At 33.9% G+C, this 22,845-nt stretch overlaps 1 protein-coding gene across 2 annotated transcripts in view; it reads right to left on the bottom strand.

Moving 5' to 3' along the window:
* The window catches only part of CDK13 (cyclin dependent kinase 13), a 113,657-nt gene that overhangs the window by 35,515 nt on the left and 55,297 nt on the right, over positions 1-22,845 (bottom strand). For both annotated transcript variants that reach the window (XM_036864374.1, XM_036864375.1), the window contains exons 7-8: positions 7,019-7,208; positions 5,595-5,651 (exon numbers count right to left, since the gene is read on the bottom strand). In XM_036864374.1, coding sequence (XP_036720269.1) covers positions 5,595-5,651; positions 7,019-7,208 — 247 coding nt within the window. The remainder of the gene's footprint in view (positions 1-5,594; positions 5,652-7,018; positions 7,209-22,845) is intronic.

Below are 22,845 nucleotides of genomic sequence, written 5' to 3'. Positions count from 1 at the left end.
AATACACACTGCTGCCTCTGGGAGAATATCCACACAAGACCTACAAAATTATTACTTGGTTCTTGCTCTGCCCACACTGAACTATCAGTTTCCTGAGAAGGCTGAGCAAATGCTCATTTTCTAGAGCTAGGAGATAGAGCCACGGAGAGAACAGAGGTGGCAAAAAAACTTTCAAGAAGATAGTGATACTGTAATTATATTTTAAATGTTTTAAATAAACATTTTAAATAAGCTTTTTAATGTACTTTTTAAAGTTAACACTGACAAAAGACAATGAAAATGATTGTTTTATTAAAGTCAAGGAAAAACTCATGATAATTTACTCAAAACTCTTACAAAATAGGTGCCATACCTCACTTTTTACCTTAGGGCTTAATGAGGAAAAAGCAAACACTGAGAAAGTATGCAGACAGAAGGACTTTAATCATAAAAGAAAATTCCAAGGTGGGTGGAGTTAGCAGAGAATAAAGCCAATCTCAAATCACCCAATTCAATATTCGCTTATAGTATTATGAAGAAAATATTCCATGGTATGATTAGGTTGTTGTGTTTACCAATGTAAAGACAGAAGTATAAGACACTGAAACTGTTTTGAAACTAGGACATTTAAATCCCAAGAAAACTAAAGTACTGATATAATAATGAAAATAGATCATCCAAAGTTAGACAAATAAATAAAAACCAGAATCCTCAAAATTGAACATTTAGAACTTGGGCTACTAGGTTTGGCTACCCACTGTCAACATCCTAAAGACGGTCTTGTTTACATCACAAAGAGAAAACACAAACTGATGTGACATCACACATACGATGTTTTTTTTTTCCTTTCATGGACTAAAAAAAAAATTACATTATTGAGATATCTACCCAGTCTTTTCACAAAAAACAAATTCATCCCTACTGAAAAAGAAACAGGATGGAAAAACATATAGTGAGGTTCTTAGGTGTTACAGAATAAATTAATACTTTAAAAAAAAAACCCTAAAAATAGAAAAAGAACCACTCCAATTTATTCCCACAATTAAAGTTAAATCCCAAGCAATAATTCCATAACCTAGCAAAACACACACACATAAAATCCCTCTGACATTAAATTAGAAAAAGAAAACAGTAACTCCAACAAGCTGTTCCTCTTGGACGGCTAGAAACTACCTTTGTAAAAATCCAGAAATAATGGTCTCGACATTAAATATTCTGAATTTCAACTTCTACTGAATATCTTCATCTGTAAATAAGTCTCATTAACAGTTTTTGAAAAGAAAGCAGACACTATTTCTTTGTCTACTAGGGAAGTGGCACCACCACCAGCAATACTTCTTTTATTTTTCAAACCTTCTACTTTAATGTGGTTAACAAGATATTAAAGTGTAAAGTCATCATAAAACTTTCATGTGAAATCTCAGGTAATTTTAAATATTTGATGCTATCAAAATATTTCGCATTTATAGACTTTATTAGATACATAAGGAGCTTTAAGGGAGATGCAGAAATGGAAATATCACACAACTTGCTGGAAGACTAAATGAGCATACTTCATTTGGCAAAAATAAAATATAATATTTGAAGGGCCAACAATTAATATTAATATAATTAATATAACATTTGAAGGATCAGAATTAATCAAGCAGTTACTATGAATGTGTTTTATGCTTTAAGGCATATAAAACACAAAAGTTTAAAATAATGATCCCTGTCTTTAAAGTAACTACAAAAATAAAATAAAATAAAATAAAATAAAGTAACTACAATTCTAGCTCTAGTGAAAAGATAAGAACAAAAGTAAAAAGACCAGCACTAAGGAGGCAATTTTAATTCTGAATATAATTTCATCTAGTCCCTGGACAAGCAGCAAGAGGTAATTCTTCCATTCACACCCTACATAGGTTTGGGAAAATTTAGTTTTGGTTTTAATGGCAATTTTATGAAAAGCCACTAGATGGCGATATTGCCTTCAAAAATGTTTAAAAAGCTATTTTGTTCACTGTAACTTTCAGGACCAGGAAAGAAAGGTTTTCCAATACACTATAAATATCTTAGAGATTTGAAATCCTTCATCTTAAAGTTGAGAATAATGACATACAGAGATATTAAGTGACTTGTCCAATATTTCAAAACTGGTAAAATGGAAATGCCAGGACTAGAGCCAAAGTTTCCTAATTTAGGCCTAAGGATTTTGAGTTCCTTCCATTAAAAAAGTAAATGTGTTAAGTTATAGTTTCTTCTCTAGAAAGTGAAATTAATTTCAACTTACATGTAAAGTACATATTTTTTCATATGAGACAGTCACATAAAGAGAAAAAGATACTCCATTACTTGGAAAAGCACTGTAGCAAAGACTTGGTAAAATAAGAACTCAGAAGAGGCTTTATCATTGTGGCTAAAAGTCCTGGGGGGGGAAAGTTGGACTTAAAACAGCTACTAAAAAACTGAACAGATATGAAGAAATGAGGCAAAAACCTCTGTTCTCAAGTTCTATATTTCCCAAGGCCAAATCGAGCAAAGCATGAATACTGATGTTCAAAACAAGAAAATGATTCTTCAAGTTTAAAGGAATCATTTTCCCCCCTAATTTTAGCCCAGTGGTTCGCCTTTCCTCTATTGTAGCACACATGAAGAGGAGATCCATACTGGTCACCCACAACCCCATGCTCAATTCCTACATACTAGCTGTAGCTCCAACAAGTTTTCCTCAAATTCAAAACAGATATACTGGGACCTCCCTGGTGGTGCAGTGGTGAAGAATCCACCTGCCAACGCAGGGGACACGGGTTCGATCCCTAGCCTGGGAAGATCCCACATGCCGTGGAGCAACTAAGCCCGTGCACCACAGCTACTGAGCCTGCGTTCTAGAGCCCACGAGTCACAACTACTGAGCCCACGTGCCACAACTACTGAAGTCCGTGCACCTAGAGCCCGTGCTCCACAACAAGAGAAGCCACCGCAATGAGAAGCCCGTGCACTGCAATCAAGAGTAGCCCCTGCTCACCGCAACTAGAGAAAACCCAGGCGCAGCAACAAAGACCGAATGTAGCCAAAAATAAAAATAAATTAATTAAAAAAAAAAAAGATATACCAAATCAAATAAGTGAGAGAGATGTAACTGATGCTATACAGTGATAAGCTGAAATCTGCTCTATTTTGAAAAAAACAAGAAACCCTACAATAATTTCTTGAACACTTCATTCTATCTGTAATAGCTAATTACTTAGAAAATACTTCAAAAAATATTTGGATGGGGGTATTATGGTTTCTTTCTGCTTATGATAAAGAAACATGGATGGAAATCATTTGCTGTATGTTTATTTCAAGAAATATCTAGAAAACTTGGGATAATACAGTGATTCTGCTAAAGGCAGTGAATTTCAGTATGTTATTAAAATTTACTAGAACAGTATGTGTATTTTAAAGTCATTCCATTAAATTAAGCCTACTTCTCCGATTTTAAAGAAACTGGAATTATTTGAATCTGAAAAAGAGTAGTTTTAAAGATGTACATAACCCTGAAGGATATTTGCTTATAAAACCAAATGATATACCAAGTTTTTAACTTACAAATTTGATTAAGCAGAAAATTTCAGCATACGTTACCTGAAGATGCAAAGTTATGGGATTTTAAATTTCCTACTTCCTTAAGTTCAAAATTCTTATATCAATTCAGCAAGGCAATGGGGACCAAGGTTCAGTGAACACGCCACACCCCTGACACTCCATTGAAACCCAACATTCCATTTTAAAAGAGAAAAAAAAAAAAATCAATGGGAAAATGGATTTTGACATATAAAATTTGGCTCTACAGTCAGTTCTTCCGGAACATATCTATTTCAATGTGAACAAATATCTGCATAAAAAGAATCTATGAGATGGAAAATGGTAATTTAGCTGTTCTCCATCTCCACAGAAACCTAACATGAAAACAAGAAGAAAGGGATTTATAGTCAAAGTATGATAGACATATACTTCTATTAAGAAAGGATAACCAAACTACAGTGAAATCTCAGTTAACCAGCTAAGCAGGTAGAATCCTTAATTAAGAAGAATTTCCCCCTAAAGAACAGTCATTGAAATTTAGTCATTCAAAAAGTACACTTCAAGTGAAGTTTTGGATTAAGTATACGTAAGGACCAATTTATTTTTTTCCTTCAAATTCTATCAAAAGGCACTATCATACACAATGAAAAGAATAAATAATTGGGAGTTGGAAACTTTGAGCTATACACTCTTGATGATACTAACAAATATTTTTGGATCTTTCAAGTCACTCAACCTTTTCTAGGTCTCCGTTTTCTCAAACGCAAAATGAGGGTTAGAGCTGTTAAGCTCTAGAACAACTTCAAACAAACAAACAAACAAGCAAAAACATACAACCTTTTCTTAAAATAAAATATTAATTAAAAGTGTAGTAAGTTAAAACAAAGGCCGAAAAGCTCTGCCTAAAGTAGGCACAGGGCACTGGAGCCCTGTCCGTAACAAGCTGTCCGTACCACAGTCTGAGCTTAACAGAACTCTAATGTATCCAAAACATACCATTTAAAAACCTCTAAACACTAAAAATAATTTTCAGAATTATTTCACAGGCGCTGCAAGATTAAAAAACAAACAAATTTTTTACTCTTAAAAAAAAATTCAAAAAGGGGATTTTTTTTTCAACTAACCAGAAACTGGCGAAGATTCAGTGAACATAAATAACTATTGCTAAGAACTCCAATTAACTGATATTTTATTATATCCAATTATGATTACACTAAATAAATTATAGAACTGTAATAAGGAATTTATAAATATATGTATATATATTATATATGTATAAAGAAATAATGCTGTCTGACAAAGGAATGGGCTAATAAACTGGAGATATTAAACCCAGTTAATTTCATAGTTTATATAAAATTCCCTACTTCACAAAAATACTTTATTTTGAAATTACATATTATTCTTCTAAGAACAATCCTAATAAGACAAATCAATTTCACTACCATCAGGCACAAAAGGAGCCAAATGGGATACGAATCCCTAACTTTAGCCACAGAAGCTCCACACAAAGAAGTTATACACTGAACTTCCTCACAATAGTTTGTTTAAATAAAAGGTTCTAGGGAGTTTAAAACAAACACACATATTTATATATAGATATAACTATAGTTAAAAAAAAAAGTTTTAAGTAAGTCCAAAATAATAATTAAAACAAAATATACAAGTTTAAACATGTAACATAAGAAGCATTTACTAAGGTTTTTCATTAAACACAAAAATTACAAACATCTTAACGTCTGGACATGCATTAGAAATTTAAGCATGAATTTTATTTAAAAATTCCTAAGTTCATTTAAGAAACGTTTATAATGGCACATTTTAAAAGAAATTATATTTACCTCTAAGTATTAAAAAATCTATTATTTTTACATTGATTTAATGTATAAAATTTTGTAATTAAAATAATCAACCCAACATGGTATAAAACTTCATTATTTCATGTATTTAACCATGAAAAGAAAATTTCCCTTTTGTTAAAAAATAAACTATCAATAAGGTATTCTTAATATAGCTTCTAAAACTGGTCACTAATGTCTATAATATTCATTTGAAAATATTCTTACCTTTCTTCTGAGCTATACAATCGAGCAAGTCCAAAATCTGCAAGTTTTATTTGCCCTCTGGTGGAAGTAAGATAAAATGAACAAAAAATATTAGTCTACTCTGAATTGATAGTACACATTCACGTTCTATTCCTAGAACTAACCAAAAATTCACTGATACAACTGAAACTTCGATTATACTGCAGTACCCAAGGTTCTACAGGAAAAGGCAAATAGATAAACTCACAACAATATAAGGCAAAAGTTAGTACTTTTCTTTGGATAATTTCAGCTACTACTACACTAGTACTGTTGTTACATTATTATGATATATATATATATAGTATATTATTATATATAGTAATAGTACTAATATAACAGTTTCTCAGTACGATTTAGTTCCTATTTAGAAAAGTACACTTCAATGAAAATAAAACAAAATGAGGTAATTCATACTACTTTGGTAATAAGACAAATTACTTGTTCAATTCCAGCCAATAATGCACAAGAAATGAATCACATCATTTTAAATTTATGTTTAATTTTCCAGTTCTTAGAGTGACATGGTGCTCTATAGAACACTTTCTACTGACTAAAATCAGGACCAGGCATGCCTCACTTAAACCAACAAAGAGTACCGATTACAAGAGAATTATCAGAGTTCAGGTTATGTTGTCAGTGAAATATCTAACATAAGCTTTGCATATGTATGTATGTATGTATGTACGTGCATATACACTTCAAAAAAAGTTCACTTTAAAACTGTGATGACTGTTTCTTTAAAAAATTCCAAATTAAAAAAGATGCTAAAACCTATTCTTAACCTAAAACTGAAATCACATCATTAATTATTAGAACCACCATTCACATTATTTGGAAGAATATCAAATGAGAGGGTCAACTAAGTATTTTGGTTGGGGGGGTGCCTATAATCTTTATTACTTCCCTCCCCCCCGCCCCCCCATGGAAGTATGACAGCTGTTATTGAGCAACAACAACAAAAGAAAAGGAGGGGTTAAGTAGTTTGCCCAAGGTCACTTAAACTACTATATGGTTTATGTATACTAGTATATAGATACAAACTATTATGTGATTCAAACTCAGGTCTTTATGACTCGAAAACCCCTATTTATATAAGGTCAAAGGGACTGTAAAGTTCTTTAGAGGTTTGATCCAACTAATCCTATTAAATTGCTTGGATTGAGGGGATGGATGGAACTTCAACAAGTCAACTAAGTATTATTTTACATACATTACAAACTATTATTGGAAGTTAATCAACTAAAGTATATTTAACACAACTTCAGACGTAGCCCAAGCTGTAATATTGATTTTGTTAAAATAGTCTGAGCAATAAAAACCTAAATTTTAAATCTTTTTAACAGAATCAAGGTATACATTATATAAGACTCATTTTAAACATATATATCAAACTCATATCATACCTATTATTTAGAAGAATATTTGAACATTTAATATCTCGATGCAAAAAGTTCTTCTTATGACAATAATCCAGACCTTCCATGAGCTGTCTCATAAATGACTTTATGTGATTTTCATTAAAATGAACCAAGCCTGATTCCAGTAGTCCCATCAGATCATGGTCCATATATTCAAACACCAGATAAAATGCACCTAAGAACAACAATTAATACATTAAAGATTTTGTTCTTACAACTTTTCTATAGGTTCAGAATTTTTTTAAAATAAAATGCTGGGGAGAAAATTAATCCTTGAAAAGAACTGCTACTTCTGTCATTTAATAATGTTCATCCCCGTCTCTCTGAATTTAATATCAATACCATCCCAAGGAAATATCTAGCCAGTTTTCTTCTCCCAAAGAAAACTGCTATGATATAAAATCAACACTGCTAATTTCCACACTGCATAGTTTCTGGGTATGATTGATGTAAAATAAATTCTTAGCTGTTTTACATATTGAACAAATTGTCTCTCAGCAGAAGCTGAATAAAATCAGTATAGTTCATCAAAGAAAATTTAAAGATGTTATAAGAATTACTTTTAATAAAAGAAGAGTCTGGGCTCAGTCGGGCTTTAGATTACTTCTATTAAGTTTTCAATAAACATATAATTTAATTCATTTATACAGCTCCAGAGCATTTGAAAGCATACAAATTACAACTTTATAATACCAGCTTATTAATCCTGCTACTAAAACCTAAAACAGCACATAGCACATACACAACATACATACGATAGATTCAAAATTCCTAAGTGAAACTTGCACAAATTGAATCTAAAGCTATATCTACAAATATCTCAATCAGGCAGTTTAATTTATCAATTCAAGAATGGAAAAGCTAATAAAATTCAATACATCTATCTTTCAAAGTAAAAAAGTTATCAATATGCCAAAAAAAGGCATCTGAAGAAAGTTCATGATTAAAAACAGAGCAAAGGGAATTCCCTGGTGGTCCAGTGGTTAGGACTCGGCGCTTTCACGGCGGGGCCCAGGTTTGATCCCTGGTCCAGGGATCCTGCAAGCTGTGTGGCACAGCCAAAAAAAAAAAAAAAACAAACAGAACAGAGCAAAGATTTCACAGTAAACTTGCAATAGAAAGATACTTTCCTAAAAGTTTATAATGGTACCTCTCTGAAACCAATAACTACTGTCATATTTAATAGTAAAATGCCAGATGCTATACACAAGACAAGAATGTTCATTATTACTAACTATTCTAGAAGTTAGTAAGTAAAATTAAAAACAAAGTATAAATACTGAAAAGTGACAAAAACATGATTATTGGTAGATGAGATGAGATTCTAAAAGATCCGAAAGAATAAAAAAAAAAGTAGCTGTGTTAGAAAAAAATCATACACAAAAAATAGAAGACTTTATATATGCCAGCAACAATTAGAAATTAAAATTAGAAACAATTAGAAAGTAAAATTTAAATGACTGCAATAGAAAAAAAAATACTACCAACAACTAGGAATAAACTTTAACAATTATACAAATTTATTAAGGATTCACCAAATTGTAAAATTCTGTATTTTAATGCAATTTCAGTAAAAGGACCAATGATTTGTTATTTTCTTTTGCTGAAAGAACACTTAACTTGAGAAACTAATTCTAAAGTTCACCTTGAAGAAAACAAAACCAGGGTATCGACCAAAACGTTTCTGAAAATAAACATTTGCCCTACCAGAAATTAATATGACCTACTGTACTATTGGGACAGACAGAAAAATGCATATAATATACACCAGAAAAAAAAAAATCCCAAATACGTATCTACTATGAAAACAGCCATTTTAAATCAGTGAAGGAAAAAAAGAGGCAGAATAGTACTGGGACAAATGTGTAACCCCAAAGGCAGATTGGGAATTATACCAAAAACAAACCTATTAAAAAACTGACAAATTTCACTAAATAAAAATTTAGAAACACATATGTAAGAAATAAATATGAAATAGAGGTAAAAGGCAAATAAATGACAAGATGAAGAAACCTATTTGCAACATAACGGATTAATTTTCTTAATATAAAACAAAGTCTTACAAATCAGTACCAAAAAAGACCAGTAGCACGAGAAAATGAAAAACAAAATTAACTGTCGATACACAAAAAAATGCCTATGTACTTAATCTCACTATTAATCAAAATATACAAATCAAACAATATACCACTTTTAACTAAAGGGAAAATATTTCAAAAGAAAAACTACACAGTATTAACAAAGGTGTGAGATAAACAGACACTGTTACATAGTGCCAGTAGTAAACTGGTATATTTACAAAATATAATTTGGCAACATGCACCCAAAGCTTTAACAATCATGTACCCTTTTACGTAGCAAGGGCTTTTATAGATATTTAGCACAAGGAAATAAAAGATAGAAAAGATTTATCTATAAGCATGTTCACTAAAACCAATATAATAATAAAATACCTAAAAACATTAAGCAAAAAAACCAAACCAAATAAACAAACAAATGGGTTATTATGGTTCATCTATACCACACCATGCACTTTGAAAAACACTGTAGAGGTACGATATTGATATGGAAATATATTGATGATTTTGAGTTTAAAGTAGATTAACAAAGATTGTGTATTTGATCCATCTATCTCACTATCTTTGATGTTATTAAGTAACACAGTTACACACAGAGTATCTAGAGTTGCACAGCCCAATACAACTGCTACTAGCTACGTGTGGCAACTGAACACTTGAAATGTGGCTAGTCCAAACGTGCCTGAAGTGTAAAACGTACATGGGATTTCAAAAGCTTACTACAACAACTAAAAAAAATAAAATATCTTGATAATTTGTTATATTGGTTACATATTGGAATAATCTATTGATATACTGGGTAAAATAAAAATATTATTAAAATTAACACAGCTTTAAAAAATGAGACTAACAGATTATTTTAAATTAAAATATAACGTCTTGCATTCTGTTTCTATTAGACAGTACTGAATTAGAGTAAGAATTGAAACAGAAGAGCTAAAACTATCCCTGCATGCAGATGACCTGAACGTTTGTTCTCTGAAAGGACATATACATTCAATTAAAAAAACTGTTAAAAACAGTGACACAATTTAGAAAAACAGCAGAAATAAAACATACAGTAGTCATTGGGCTTCCCTGGTGGCACAGTGGTTAAGAATCCGCCTGCCAATGCAGGGGACACGGGTTCAAGCCCTGGTCCGGGAAGATCCCACATGCCACGGAGCAACTAAGTCCATGCGCCACAACTACTGAGCCTGCGCTCTAGAGCCCGAGAGCCACAACTACTGAACCCAAGTGCCACAACTACTGAAGCCCACGCACTTAGAGCCCGTGCTCCACAACAAGAGAAGCCACCGCAATGAGAATCGCACGCACCTCAACGAAGAGTAGCACCTGCTCTCCGCAACTAGAGAAAAGACCGCATGCAGCAATGAAGACCCAATGCAGCCAAAAATAAAATAAATAATAAAATAAATTTTTTAAAAAGATCTAAAAAAATAAAATAAAACATACAGTAGTCATTAACATAACTACCAGTTAAAAGAAAAAAAATGGAGGTCCCATTTATAATAAATAAATTTTTTTTTAATTTAAGAAATGTGCAAAATACTTCAGAGATAAATTACAAAACACTTTTAAAAGGCAAAAAACTATAAATGAAAAAAATGGATACATTCTTAGGAAGGTTCAACATGATAAAGATTTTCCCTAAGTAATTTATAAATTAAACAAAGCTCTATTTTTAAAAATACCTTGTTTTCTTCCTACAATTAGATAAGCTGATGTTATATCCACATAGGAAAATAACTAAGTAAGAATAGCAACGAAAATATCTGAAAGAGAAAGGCGGGGTGGGCACTAGGCTCTACCAGCCCAGATAGTTTAAGACAGCATAATGAATGCCTATAATTAAAAAGTGCGATACTGCTAAAGGAACATGAAATAAAACAGAAATCCAGAATTATACCCAGGTATATATGGAACTTCAGTAAATGATAAAGATGGCATCGTACCAATTCAGTGGGAGAAAAGATCAACTTATTATAGATCAGCAATATTGGGACAACGTGAAGAGCCAGATAGAAATAGTTAAAACTGGTCTGTTCCTCACAACATATATACCAGCATAAAAAGCAAACGAACCAGTTCTAAATATAAAAAATAAAACCATGAAAGTATTTTTTTTAAACATGAATTCCTTAATAACCTCAGAGTGGGGAAAACTTTCCTAACTAGGAATCAAACCAAGATGCAACAAGGGGAAAAGACTGATAATATAACTATGTAAAAACAAAAATCTACTGAGTGGCCGAAAACACTGTAAGCAAATTTAGAAAAATATAGCAAACTGGCAAAAAATCATTAGCAACTTATTCCAGATAACTTACTTATACCCACTAAAAAAGCCTCTCTAAATTGGAAAGAAAAAGATTAATAACCACACAGAAAAGTGGGCAAAAGACAGAGAGATAACCCAGACCACACACACACACACACACACACACACACACACACACACACCACACACACACACACACACACAAGCAGTAGCCAACTGCCCTTAAACCAATGGAAAGTCACTTAGCCTTGTTCATAATAAAAATTTATTTCTCAAGCTAAAACTTCACCACAATAACAAACTGACAACAACTCAAATGTATGACACCAGACTCTAATGGCAAAGCTGTAAGGAACACTCTCATACATTGCTAGGAATTTGGCAATATCTAGCTAGCTTAATCATATTTAGCATTTCCATTTCTCTCTGACCTAACCAGCCCAATTCTAGGGGCCTGTCCCAAAAATTCACTGACAAAAATACAAGATGGTGTAGGCAGAGAGCTATTCAAAGCAGCATTATTTCTAATAGCAAAAGACTGGAAGCAATGCAAGCATCTGTCAGTGGGAGACTAACTGAATAAACTAGGATAGAGCCATACAGCAGAGTACTGTGTAGCCATGTCTGTCTACTGATAGGGAGTAATTTTCAGTATATATAGTTAAATGAAAAGAACCAGGAACAGCAGAGCAGTTATTAATATGGCATCTTTTATATAAAAGGGGGAGGAATATGCAGCAAAGAAAAACTGTAAGGATGAACTAAACACTTAAAAAAAAAAAGTTGTCCCTAGGTAAGGGAGAGAACTGGAAAAAGGAATGAAAATGAGACTACTCTGAATGTGCCCTGTTTTACAGTTTTGAGTTTGGAACCATGTAAATGTTTCACATGATTAACTATACATCATCAAACTGAAAAGGTTAGAAAAACAGTACCTGAAAAATTAGAAACAGATGAACCTACATGTGTATCAAACCGTCTATATTACATTAACTGATATGGTATTCTGACTATATTATCCCTAGTGGGGCATATGCTAAGGACAAAAAGAACCAATAAGAAATCTTAAAACTGCATTCAGCAGTCTTCTTAGTAATTAACATTAACATTGTTATCTTGAAATTATTATAGGTATATTGTAGGACAATGTTAATTTCTTAGGAACCAAGGTTTTTTAGTATTAAAAAAAAGACAAGTGTAGGATCACAAATTTATAAATCCTGTACTTTTAATTTTAAATTAAAATCATTTACAGTAGCCTGCCTCTAAGGTGACCCCAGTAATTTTCATCTGCTGGTATCCATGCCGTCTATTCAAGGATGGCCTGTGTGACCAACAGAATACTGAAGACGTGGTAATGTCACTGACCACCAAGGCTAGGTCATAAAGTTATTGCAGCTTCCATCTTATTTTCCTGGATCATTTGCCCCGAGAGAAGCCAGCCACCAAGCTGTCAGAATAGTCAAGCAACACTTTTGAAAGGCCGGTGCTAAGAAGAACTGAGACCTTCCCGCAACAGTGGAACTACAGTTTGCTAGTGATGTGAGGGAGCCCCCCTGGAGTAGATTCTCCCAACCCTAGTTACACCTTCTAGTGACCTCCAGTCAACATCTCACTGCAATCTCATGAGAGAATCCAAGCCAAAACTGCCCAGCCAAGATGCTCCCAAATTCCTGCCCAGAGAAACTATAACAGATAATAGCTTCCAGCATCACCTCTGAAGTACAATTGCCAAAGAAGTGAACTTATATCTAAATAATCATCTGGATTTAACTTCCCTTTATAGGAAATATCAGAGTTAGAAGAACAAGCTACCCACCACCAAAAGGAAGCATCTGTCAAATCCAAATTGTGGTCTATTCTTCAATAAATAAAGGAGTAAAATTTTTAAAAGGCAAGGGTGGGTACTGTAGATTACAACAGACTTAAGATAATAATTAACCACATACAATGTGCAGATTTCTTGTTTGCATCCTGATTCAAATAAAGCCAACTATTAAAAATATTTTTGAGACAACTACATAAATTTAAATATGGACAGTTAGATAATATTATAAAATTGCCAATTTTGTTAGGTAGGCCTCTTTCTTGTATTTTTTAACATAATAGCAATTTCATTATAGATTAAAGGCAGATAATCAAGAATTTATGTTTACAATATAATGCAAGGGATTCACTCAAAAATAACCCAGCAAAATAAAAACAAGTGGGGGGAGAGAAATAAACAAGATTAGCAAAATGTGATAACTGCTAAATGTGAGGGATGTGGACACTGGGATTCATCATACCATCTTCTCTACTTTTAAGTATGTTTGAACATTTCAGTAATACTGAATTTTTTAAATGTCTGAAACAAAACTAAATAAATGAAAATTTTAGAAGGCATTCAAATTATGCTGAATTAAGGGATATATTTATTGTTCCCATATTTTTAATTTGGTTTTTATTTCTATCGAGGTTGTATATTTACGTAGTTTTAAGCAATGTTTTCAAACTGTGGGTCATGAAATCAGTTTTGCGGGTCATGACCTGCATTTCAAAAAGTTTTTTCTATTGCTTGATATTTTTTCCTACATTGTATTTAAACATTAATAAAATCATATGTAATAATATTTTTTATATAGCATGCCAAGTAAAATTTCACTTTGGTAGGAATTTATATACATACATATGCTTAGAAAAATGTCCAATATCAAAATTCTAAGAGCAGTTTATCTCTGTGTGAGTAGATGGGTGGTTTTTACTTTCTTCTTATGCTGCCATTTTCTGACTTTTCTACAAGGAGCACAAATAATAATTTTTAAATATATTAACAACTGTGCCTAATATACAAATTTATAAGGAAAAAACAAATAACCCAAATGAAAGAAACGGCAAAATCACAAATAAAGATGCACACAGGAAATCAAAACGGTAAACATATGTAAGATGCTTCAGACCTCACTAGTAATCAGGAAAGTACTAATCAAAGAAACAATGAGAAACCATTTTCACCTATCAGATTGGCAATATCCAGTGATGTCCAAATGAAAGGAAACTCATACACTGCTACAATTTTTTGGCAAAGTATGCTGACAAAAGAAAATATCCCTTGACTTGACTATCCCACTTTTGGAAGTAACCTAAGGAAATATCAGCACCAGTATGCATGTATACATGGATAAGCACATTTCTAGCAGTACTGTTTGTAATGGAAAAAAGATGGGGAAAACTGAGTGCCCATCAAGGGAGAATGGTTGAATAAGCCCAGTATATCCATACCATGGCACATTATGCAGCTAGATAAAAGAAAGTTTTATCACCTAGAGATGTGTTGTATTCCTTAATAAGAAAAGTAAAATACAGAATTAAAAAAAAAACCAAACAAACAATTAGCACAGAGGAATTATGGTTTCTGGTCCAACAGTAAGGAGTTTGGAAGTCGCCACACCCATCCTCACAATGAGAAAATAGCAAAACAAACTAAAAATCAACAGCTCTTCTTAGATCCATCAGAGAACTGAGGTCACAGAGCAAACCACTGCCCCCAAAATTGGTGAGAGAGACAGGTAGATACAGAGAATCACCAATTCCCCAGAGCAGAGGCCCAGAAGCAGAAACCTCCACAAGAACCATTACCTTGGTAGGAAAGCCTAAACTGTAATTGACAGTTGCTAGAGGCTCAGCGTGAACAAGTTTAAGAGTAAAAACTCCAGGGGTTCCAGTCTTAGGGAAGCCCTCACCACCACCTTTTGGGAGTTTTATCACCAGGAACCCTACCAGCTTATCGCTACTGAAGATCAGAGATAAATCAAGTTGTTCTTCCAGCAAGGGGAGAGGAAAAACAGTCATGATGAAATACACCCAAAGCATTCTGTTCTTTAACAAGGTTTGCCCTCAAGAGAAACTATTTTACCAGAGCCTAACTAACTGGGGTTCAATAAGAGCCTTATCAGCATGGCAAAGAGGAAATATCCAACTCCAGAACACTCTAGCCTTTGACTTAGGGGAAAGAAACACTGAACTCAAGCACCTTTTAGCATTCCTGTCTCACTTCAGAGGGAAAAGAAACAAGAAAACTGATAAACATGTCTGAAGGATATAGGCTCACTAAAAAACTGAGACCAAATCACAGGGCTACAGAACACTTCCCCTCCCCCCATAACTTACCATCATATATAATAACAGGGTACAACACCTGAAAGAACTGCATATCTCAGACCTTATTTAAGAAGTCTCCAGAGAAACCAAAAGACAACAGGGGAGGAAATCTTAGCCTCTGACACAGCTTCAGCAAACAATAAACACAACCTAACTGCTAGCCAGATAAACATAAAACCTTACACTAAAGGCCGATTTATCTCAGTTTATTTTATCCAATACATCTTATCTGCCTTTCAGTGAAAAATTACAAGGCATGCTAAAACACAGTCTGAAGAGAAAAAGCAAGCATCAGGGAGATTCAGATATAGAAGAGAAATTGGAATTATCAAACCAGGAATTTTTAAGTAACTATGATTAATGTTCTAAGGGCTCTAATGGAAAAAATAGACAATATGCAAGAACAGATGGGTATTGTAAGCAGAAAAATGGAAATTCTAAGAAACAACCAAAAGGAAATGACAGAAATCAAAAACACTGTAACAGAAATAAAGAATGCCTTTGATGGGCTCATCAATACACCAGACATATGTGAGCAAAGAATCAGTGAGCTTGAAGATATGTCAAAAGGAACTTCCAAAAGCTGAAATGCAAAGGAAAATAAAAAGAGAAAAAAAGAATATCCAAAATGTGGGACAATTACAACATACATGTAAATGGGAATACTAGAATCAAAGGGGGAAGGGAGGAAGGAAGGAAAGGAAGGAGGGAGGGAGGGAGGACAGAAAAAATACTGAAAGTAATAATGATTGAAATTTCCCCAAATGATAAATATCAAACCACAGATCCAGGAAACTTAAAGAAGATAAAGGAGGATAAATATTAAAACATCTACACCTAGGTATATCACATTCAAACTACTGAGAATCCAAGACAAAAAGAAAATCTTGATAGAAGCCAGAAGGAAAAAAAACAGCTTACCTTTACAATAGCAAAGATAAAATGTATACTGGATTTCTCCTCGGAAACCATACAAGCAAGAAGAGAGTGAAATGAAATATTTAAAGTGTTGAAAGAAAAAACCTACCAACTTAAATGAAGGTAAAATAAAATCTTTATTTTTCTTATCGATTGCCCAAACAGTTAACAGTCTGTTCAAAATAATAATAGCAAAAATGCATTCACTGAGTATAGCTTGTGGATAAGTAAAATGAAAACCAATGTTATAAGGGATGGGACGGAGGAAATGGGAATACTCTGCTATGAGGTACCTATACAACCTAAAGTAGTATAATGTTATTTTACTTATTTATTTTAAATTTATTTTATTTATTTCTGGCCGCGTTGGGTCTTCACTGTTGCACACAGGCTTTCTCTAGTTGTGGCGAGTGGGGGCTACTCTTCGTTGCGGTGTGCAGGCTTCTCATTGCGGTGGCTTCTCTTGTTGCGCAGCAGGGGCTCTAGGCACGCGGGCTTCACTAGTTGTGGTGAGCGGGCTCAGTAGTTGTGGCTTGTGGGCTCTAGAGAGCAGGCTCAGTAGTTGTGGTGCACGGGCTTAGTTGCTCTGCGGCATGTGGGATCTTCCCAGACCAGGGCTTGAACCCACGTCCCCTGTATTGGCAGGTGGATTCTTAACCACTGTGCCACCAGGGAAGCCCAAAAGTAGTAAAATGTTATTTTAAAGAGGACTTGGACAAATTGTAAATGTATCAAACACAAGGGCAACAACTAAAGAAAAATTTTAAAAGAAGAATAGTTGATATGCTCAGAAAAGAGAAGAAATGGAGTCATATAAAAAGACTAAGACAAAAGAAGGCAGAAAAAGAGTAGAAGAAAAACAAGCAAGGGCAACTAATAGAAAACATAACAAATACAGTAGATAATAATCCACCTATATCAACAAGTACTTTAAATGCCAACAGTCTAAAATACACCAATTAAAACACACAGAATGTTAGAGTGAATTAAAAAAAGAAAAGAAAAAAAGACCCAATTGTACGATGCCTACAAGAAATCCACTTTAAATATAAAGACAGAGTAATACTAAGCAAAAGAAAGCAGGAGTAACTATATTAAATTTCAGACAGGGCAGACTTAAGAGCAAAAGAAGTTATCAGGAATAAAGAGGAGCATTACATAATGATAAAGGAGTCGATTCTCCAAGAAGACGTAACAAGCTTTAATGTGTATACTCCTAAAAACGGTGTCAAAACATGTTAGGGAAAAACTTATAGACCTGCACAAATAGATAAATTCACTATTACAGTTGGAGACTTCAAGACACCTCTAACATTAATTGACAAATGCAATAGGAAGAAATCAGTGAGAACATATTTAAACAGTACCATCAATCAACTGGATCTAATTTATATCTATATTAATATTTCAACAACAGTAGAATACATCTTCTTCTCAACTTCCCATGCAACATTCACCAAGACAGACCACAGTCACAGGCATAAAACACACCTAAACAAATTTAAAAGAACGGAAATCATACAAAGTATGCTAATGGAATTAAACTACAAATCAGTAACAGAAAGATAGCTGGAAAACTGCAAAATACTTTTTAAATTTTTTTCTAAATAACACGTGGGTTAAACAAGGAGTCTAAAAATAAATTTTTAAATATTTTGAAGTACATAAAAATGCAATTTACCAAAGTATGTGGGATACAGCAAAACTATTGCTTAGGGGAAAATTACAGCACTGAATACACGTATTAGAAAAGAAGACCTAAAATCAATAACCTACACGTCCACTTTAGGAAGCCAGAGAAACAGCAAAGTAAGCAGAAGAGAATAATAAAAATTGGAACACAAATCAGAGATACTGAAAATGGGAAATCAAGAGAAAAAAAAAAGTCAGTGAAACCAAAAACTGATTCTCTGAAAAGAACAATATAATTGGTAAGCCTCTAGCCAGGTTAACTAAGGAAAAAATTACTAATATCAGAAATGAAAGATGGGACATCACTATTGCTCCCCAAAGCATTAAAAGCATAGTAAAGGAAATATGAACAACTCTATGCCAACAAATTTTATATTCTAGATGAAATGAACCAATAATTTGAAAGACACAATCTACCAAAACTCACACAATGAGAAATAGATAACCTGAATAGGCCCAAATCCATTAAAGAAAATGAATGAATAATAGCCTTCCAAAACAGAAAGCACCAGGCCCAGATGGCTTTACTGGTGAATTCCACCAAACATTTAAGGAAGAAATTGTACCAGTTCTCTACAATCTCTTCCAGAAAATACAAAGAGACAGACTACTTCCTAACTCATTCTATAAGGCCAGCATTACTCTAATACCAAAACCAGACAACTGATCTTCAACAACAGAGCAAAGGCACTTTGGTGTGAAAGGGAAAGTCTTCAACAAATGCTGCTTAACAAGCGGACACAGACATGCCGGAAAAAAAAAAAATTCAAATCTAGATACAGACCTTACACACTTCACAAAAATTAACTCAAAATGGATCATAGACCTAAGGGCAAAATGCAAAACTAAAAAACTCCTGGAAGATAACAAGGAAGAAAACCCAGGTGATCTTGGGCTTGACAATGACACCAAAAATCACAATCTGGAAAAAAGAAATGGTGTGCTTGTGAATGAAGCTGGAGTTGATTGAAATTAAAAACTTCAGCTCTGCAAAAGACACCATTAAGAGAACGAAAAGACAAGCCAGACTGGAGAAAATCTTATAAAACACATATCTGATAAAGGACTGGTATACAACATATACAAAGAAACCCTAAAACTCAACAATAAGAAAACAAAAAGCCCAATTAAAAAAATGAGCAAAAGATCTGAACAGATACATCACCAAAGAGAAGACACAGATGGCAAATAAGTATATGAAAAGATTATCAACATCATATTTCAATAGAGAATGGCAAATTAAAACAACCATGGGATACCATACATACTTATCAGAATGAAAAAATCCATAACAATGACAATGCCAAATGCTGGTGAGGATATGGAACAACAAACTCTCATTCATTGCTTGTGGGAATGCAAGATCATACGGCCACTTTTCAAGACAGTTTGGAAGTTTCTTACAAAAGCAAACATACTCTTACCATACAATCCAGCAATCACACTCCTTGACATCTACCCAAAGAGGCTGAAAACTTATATTTACACCGAAACTTGCACATGAATGTTTACAGCTGCTTTATTCATAATCGTCAAAACTTTGAAGCAACCAAGATATCCCTCAGCAAGTGAATGGATAAATACACTGTGGTGCATCCAGACAATGGAATATTGACCAGCACTAAAAAGAAATGAGGTATGAAGCCACAAAAGTCCATAGAGCAAACTTAAATGCATATTACTAAGTGAAAGAAGCAAATATGAAAAGGCTACATACTGTATGTTTCCAACTTTGATGATATTCTGGAAAAGGTAAAACTATGGAGACAGTTAAAAAATCAAGTGTTTGCTGGGGTTGGGGGTGCGAGTGGGCAATGAATAGGTAGAACACAGGATTTTTAAGACAGTGAAAGTTATTTGTGTGTGTGTGTGTGTGTGTGTGTGTGTGTGTGTGTGTGTGTTCCTGTCAGATTCTCTGTGGGGCTTTCTATGCCTCTTGTCTTTATCTCTCTTTCTCTGTGTCCCCGTCTGTGAGTCTATCAAACTGTGTTTTTGCTGGACTCTGTATCTCCGCTTGACTGACTGCCTGACTGACTCTCTCTGTTTATATACTTAAATATATATTTTTATTATCTCTATTTCCATTTTTGTGCATAGACAACAGTCTTGAAGGATATATAACAGGCTGTTAACCCTGGCTGGGTTGGGCAAAGTAGCAAGAGAAATGGGAAATTCATTTTTTTTTTGGCTGTGTTGGGTCTTCGTTTGGGCTTTCTCTAGTTGCGGGGAGCGGGGGCTACTCTTTGCTGCGGTGCTCAAGATGGTTGCTGCAGCAATAGCCCCTTCTTGCTCTCAGGCTCACACCCCACAAGTAAGAGGACCTCACTCAATACGTGAGATCTCAGGAAAAGTCTCAGCCTCGCAACAGAAAGACTGTAATGCTCTAACTGGCCAGACCTGAACGACATGCATCTCGGGAGCTAGAAGTGAAGTCAGTTCCACAGTTACATGGACTAAGAAGAGATAAAAGCTGGAACCTCAAAAACAAAAATAAAAAGCTCAAGGCTATTATATGAAGTAAATAGGAAGTAGGGTAAACTGGTGGTAGCAGACACCAAAACATGTCCAATACAATATCTACCCCAAAGTAGGGCCAATACCAAGCTATATTCATGAAGCCGAGAGTTTTTCAGGTTATATTAAATCTAGAACATAATGTAAAATTCTAATTCCCTTTTAGAAAACTCATGTAAAGCCAGAGACAAATAACAAAAAAGCTTTCTGAAGTACAAAAATCATTCAATTCCTGTTACTACCCCAAGTATCTGTAAAAATGGACAAATCTTATGTGTATAACAGTTGTTAGAAAATCCCATTATACACTAAAATGACCCAAAATCCCCAAATCGGCAGTCTGGTACCTGAAAACCTAGGAGTGAAATGAACTTAAACCCTATGAACAAGTCCAATGATGGCAGACAAGTCAGTAAATAACTATTACATTCACTAAAATAAAACACTGAAGTCAGAACATTAAAAAAAGAGGATATCAATGCAACTTTCCACATCCTAAACTAAAAATGGTCAATAATTCCATTACCTTTATGACTCAGCATGTTTGGCTGCCAATTCCCACCTGTCCTACATATACAGACTAACTTAAATGAAAAAAAAAAAATGTGTGTAACCTTTACTTTGCTCAGCAGAGCAGGTATTTCTCAATCTTCTTACATAATACTCTAGTGTCTTCAGATTTCACGTAAAGCCAATGAATCGACCTCTGTATAACTCAGCTATCTCTTTCTCGCCAAGTAAGCTCCTGAGTTCTGAAAGTGGTACTTTTCTTAGTTTCTTTCCTTTTTATGATATTCTAATTTGGGTACATTTTATGTTAAGTAGGTTCTTGGCAACCCTCCTGCTCGTGACTGGTTTACAGATATGCAGGCATAAGTACACCTTCAAAGAGCCATGGGAAGCCAGGATGTCTCTCACCAGATACGAACAACTGCCTCTCCAAGCCATACTACAGTGAGAATGAAACAGACAGTATGGATAGCATAACTTGGGTCTTTGTTGACATCCTTAAGCTACTGAATCAACTTACCCTAAAGCCTGCCCAGTCTCTGGACCTCTTCCTATGAAAGCTAAGAGACTTCCACACAGTTTAAACCATTCCAATTGGATTTTCTGTTACTCTGCTGAAATCACTCGAATACAAGTGAGACGGCTAATTTTATGTGTCAACTCAGCTACACTATAGTACCCAGATGATTGGTCAAATCCAGTCTAGAGGTTGTGTAAAGGTATTTTTAGATTTAATTAACATTTAAATCAGTAGACTTTGAGGAGAGCTCAAATGTCGGTGGGCTTCATCCAATCATTTGAAGTCTTGAGAGAAAGGACTGAGGTCACTTAAAGAAGGAGTTCTGCTCCAGACTGCCTTTGAACTCAAGACTGCAACATCAACTCCTGCCAGAATTTCCAGCTTGCCAGTAGGCCTTACAAATGACAGACTTGCCAGCCTCTACAATCATGTGACCCAATTCCTTAAAATCAATCTCTCTGTATTTATGTATATATCCTAATGGTTTTACTTCTTGAAGCAATAAGCTTGTTTTCCTTAAGTTTATTACATGTTAAAGAACAAAATTTTTTTTTACAGATTTGATATATTAGTTGACAATAATAAACTGCACATATTCAGAACGTATACTGTAAACAGTTTTCACACAGGTATACACTTGTGAGACTGTGGCTACAATTAAGGTACTGAACACATCTATCACCCCAACAGGTTTTCCTAGTACTCCCAGAATATATCTATCTGTAAAACAAAAATTGGAATAAACTTTATATATTCCTTTCTAAACTTTTTTCAGTTCATAATATAGAGGGTAAACAATTTTCCTTATTATCATTTAACTTTTACATAATTTTAATAGCTATATGGTATTCCACAGTAATAATATGCCATAGTTCTGTTTAATAATCCTTTATTGTTAGATGATTAAATTGTTTCTAACATTTTGCTACTATAAGCAATGCTATGAAGAAGTCTCATAGCTACATCTATGTAAAGTCATTACTTCCTTATATGCTTCTAAAAATAGAATTGCTAATTTACAAGACACATTACCTTCTAAGAAATAATAATTATAATATCAACATCAAATATGTACAGAGCATTTAGTATGTGCCACATACCCTACCATGCCCTTAAACCCTCTCTGAAAGTTATACCAATTTTCACTCTCAAGCATTAC

The sequence above is a fragment of the Balaenoptera musculus genome, chromosome 9 (genome assembly GCF_009873245.2).
Source record: "Balaenoptera musculus isolate JJ_BM4_2016_0621 chromosome 9, mBalMus1.pri.v3, whole genome shotgun sequence".
Lineage (NCBI taxonomy): Eukaryota > Metazoa > Chordata > Mammalia > Artiodactyla > Balaenopteridae > Balaenoptera > Balaenoptera musculus.
This window is presented reverse-complemented; position numbering and strand designations above follow the sequence as displayed.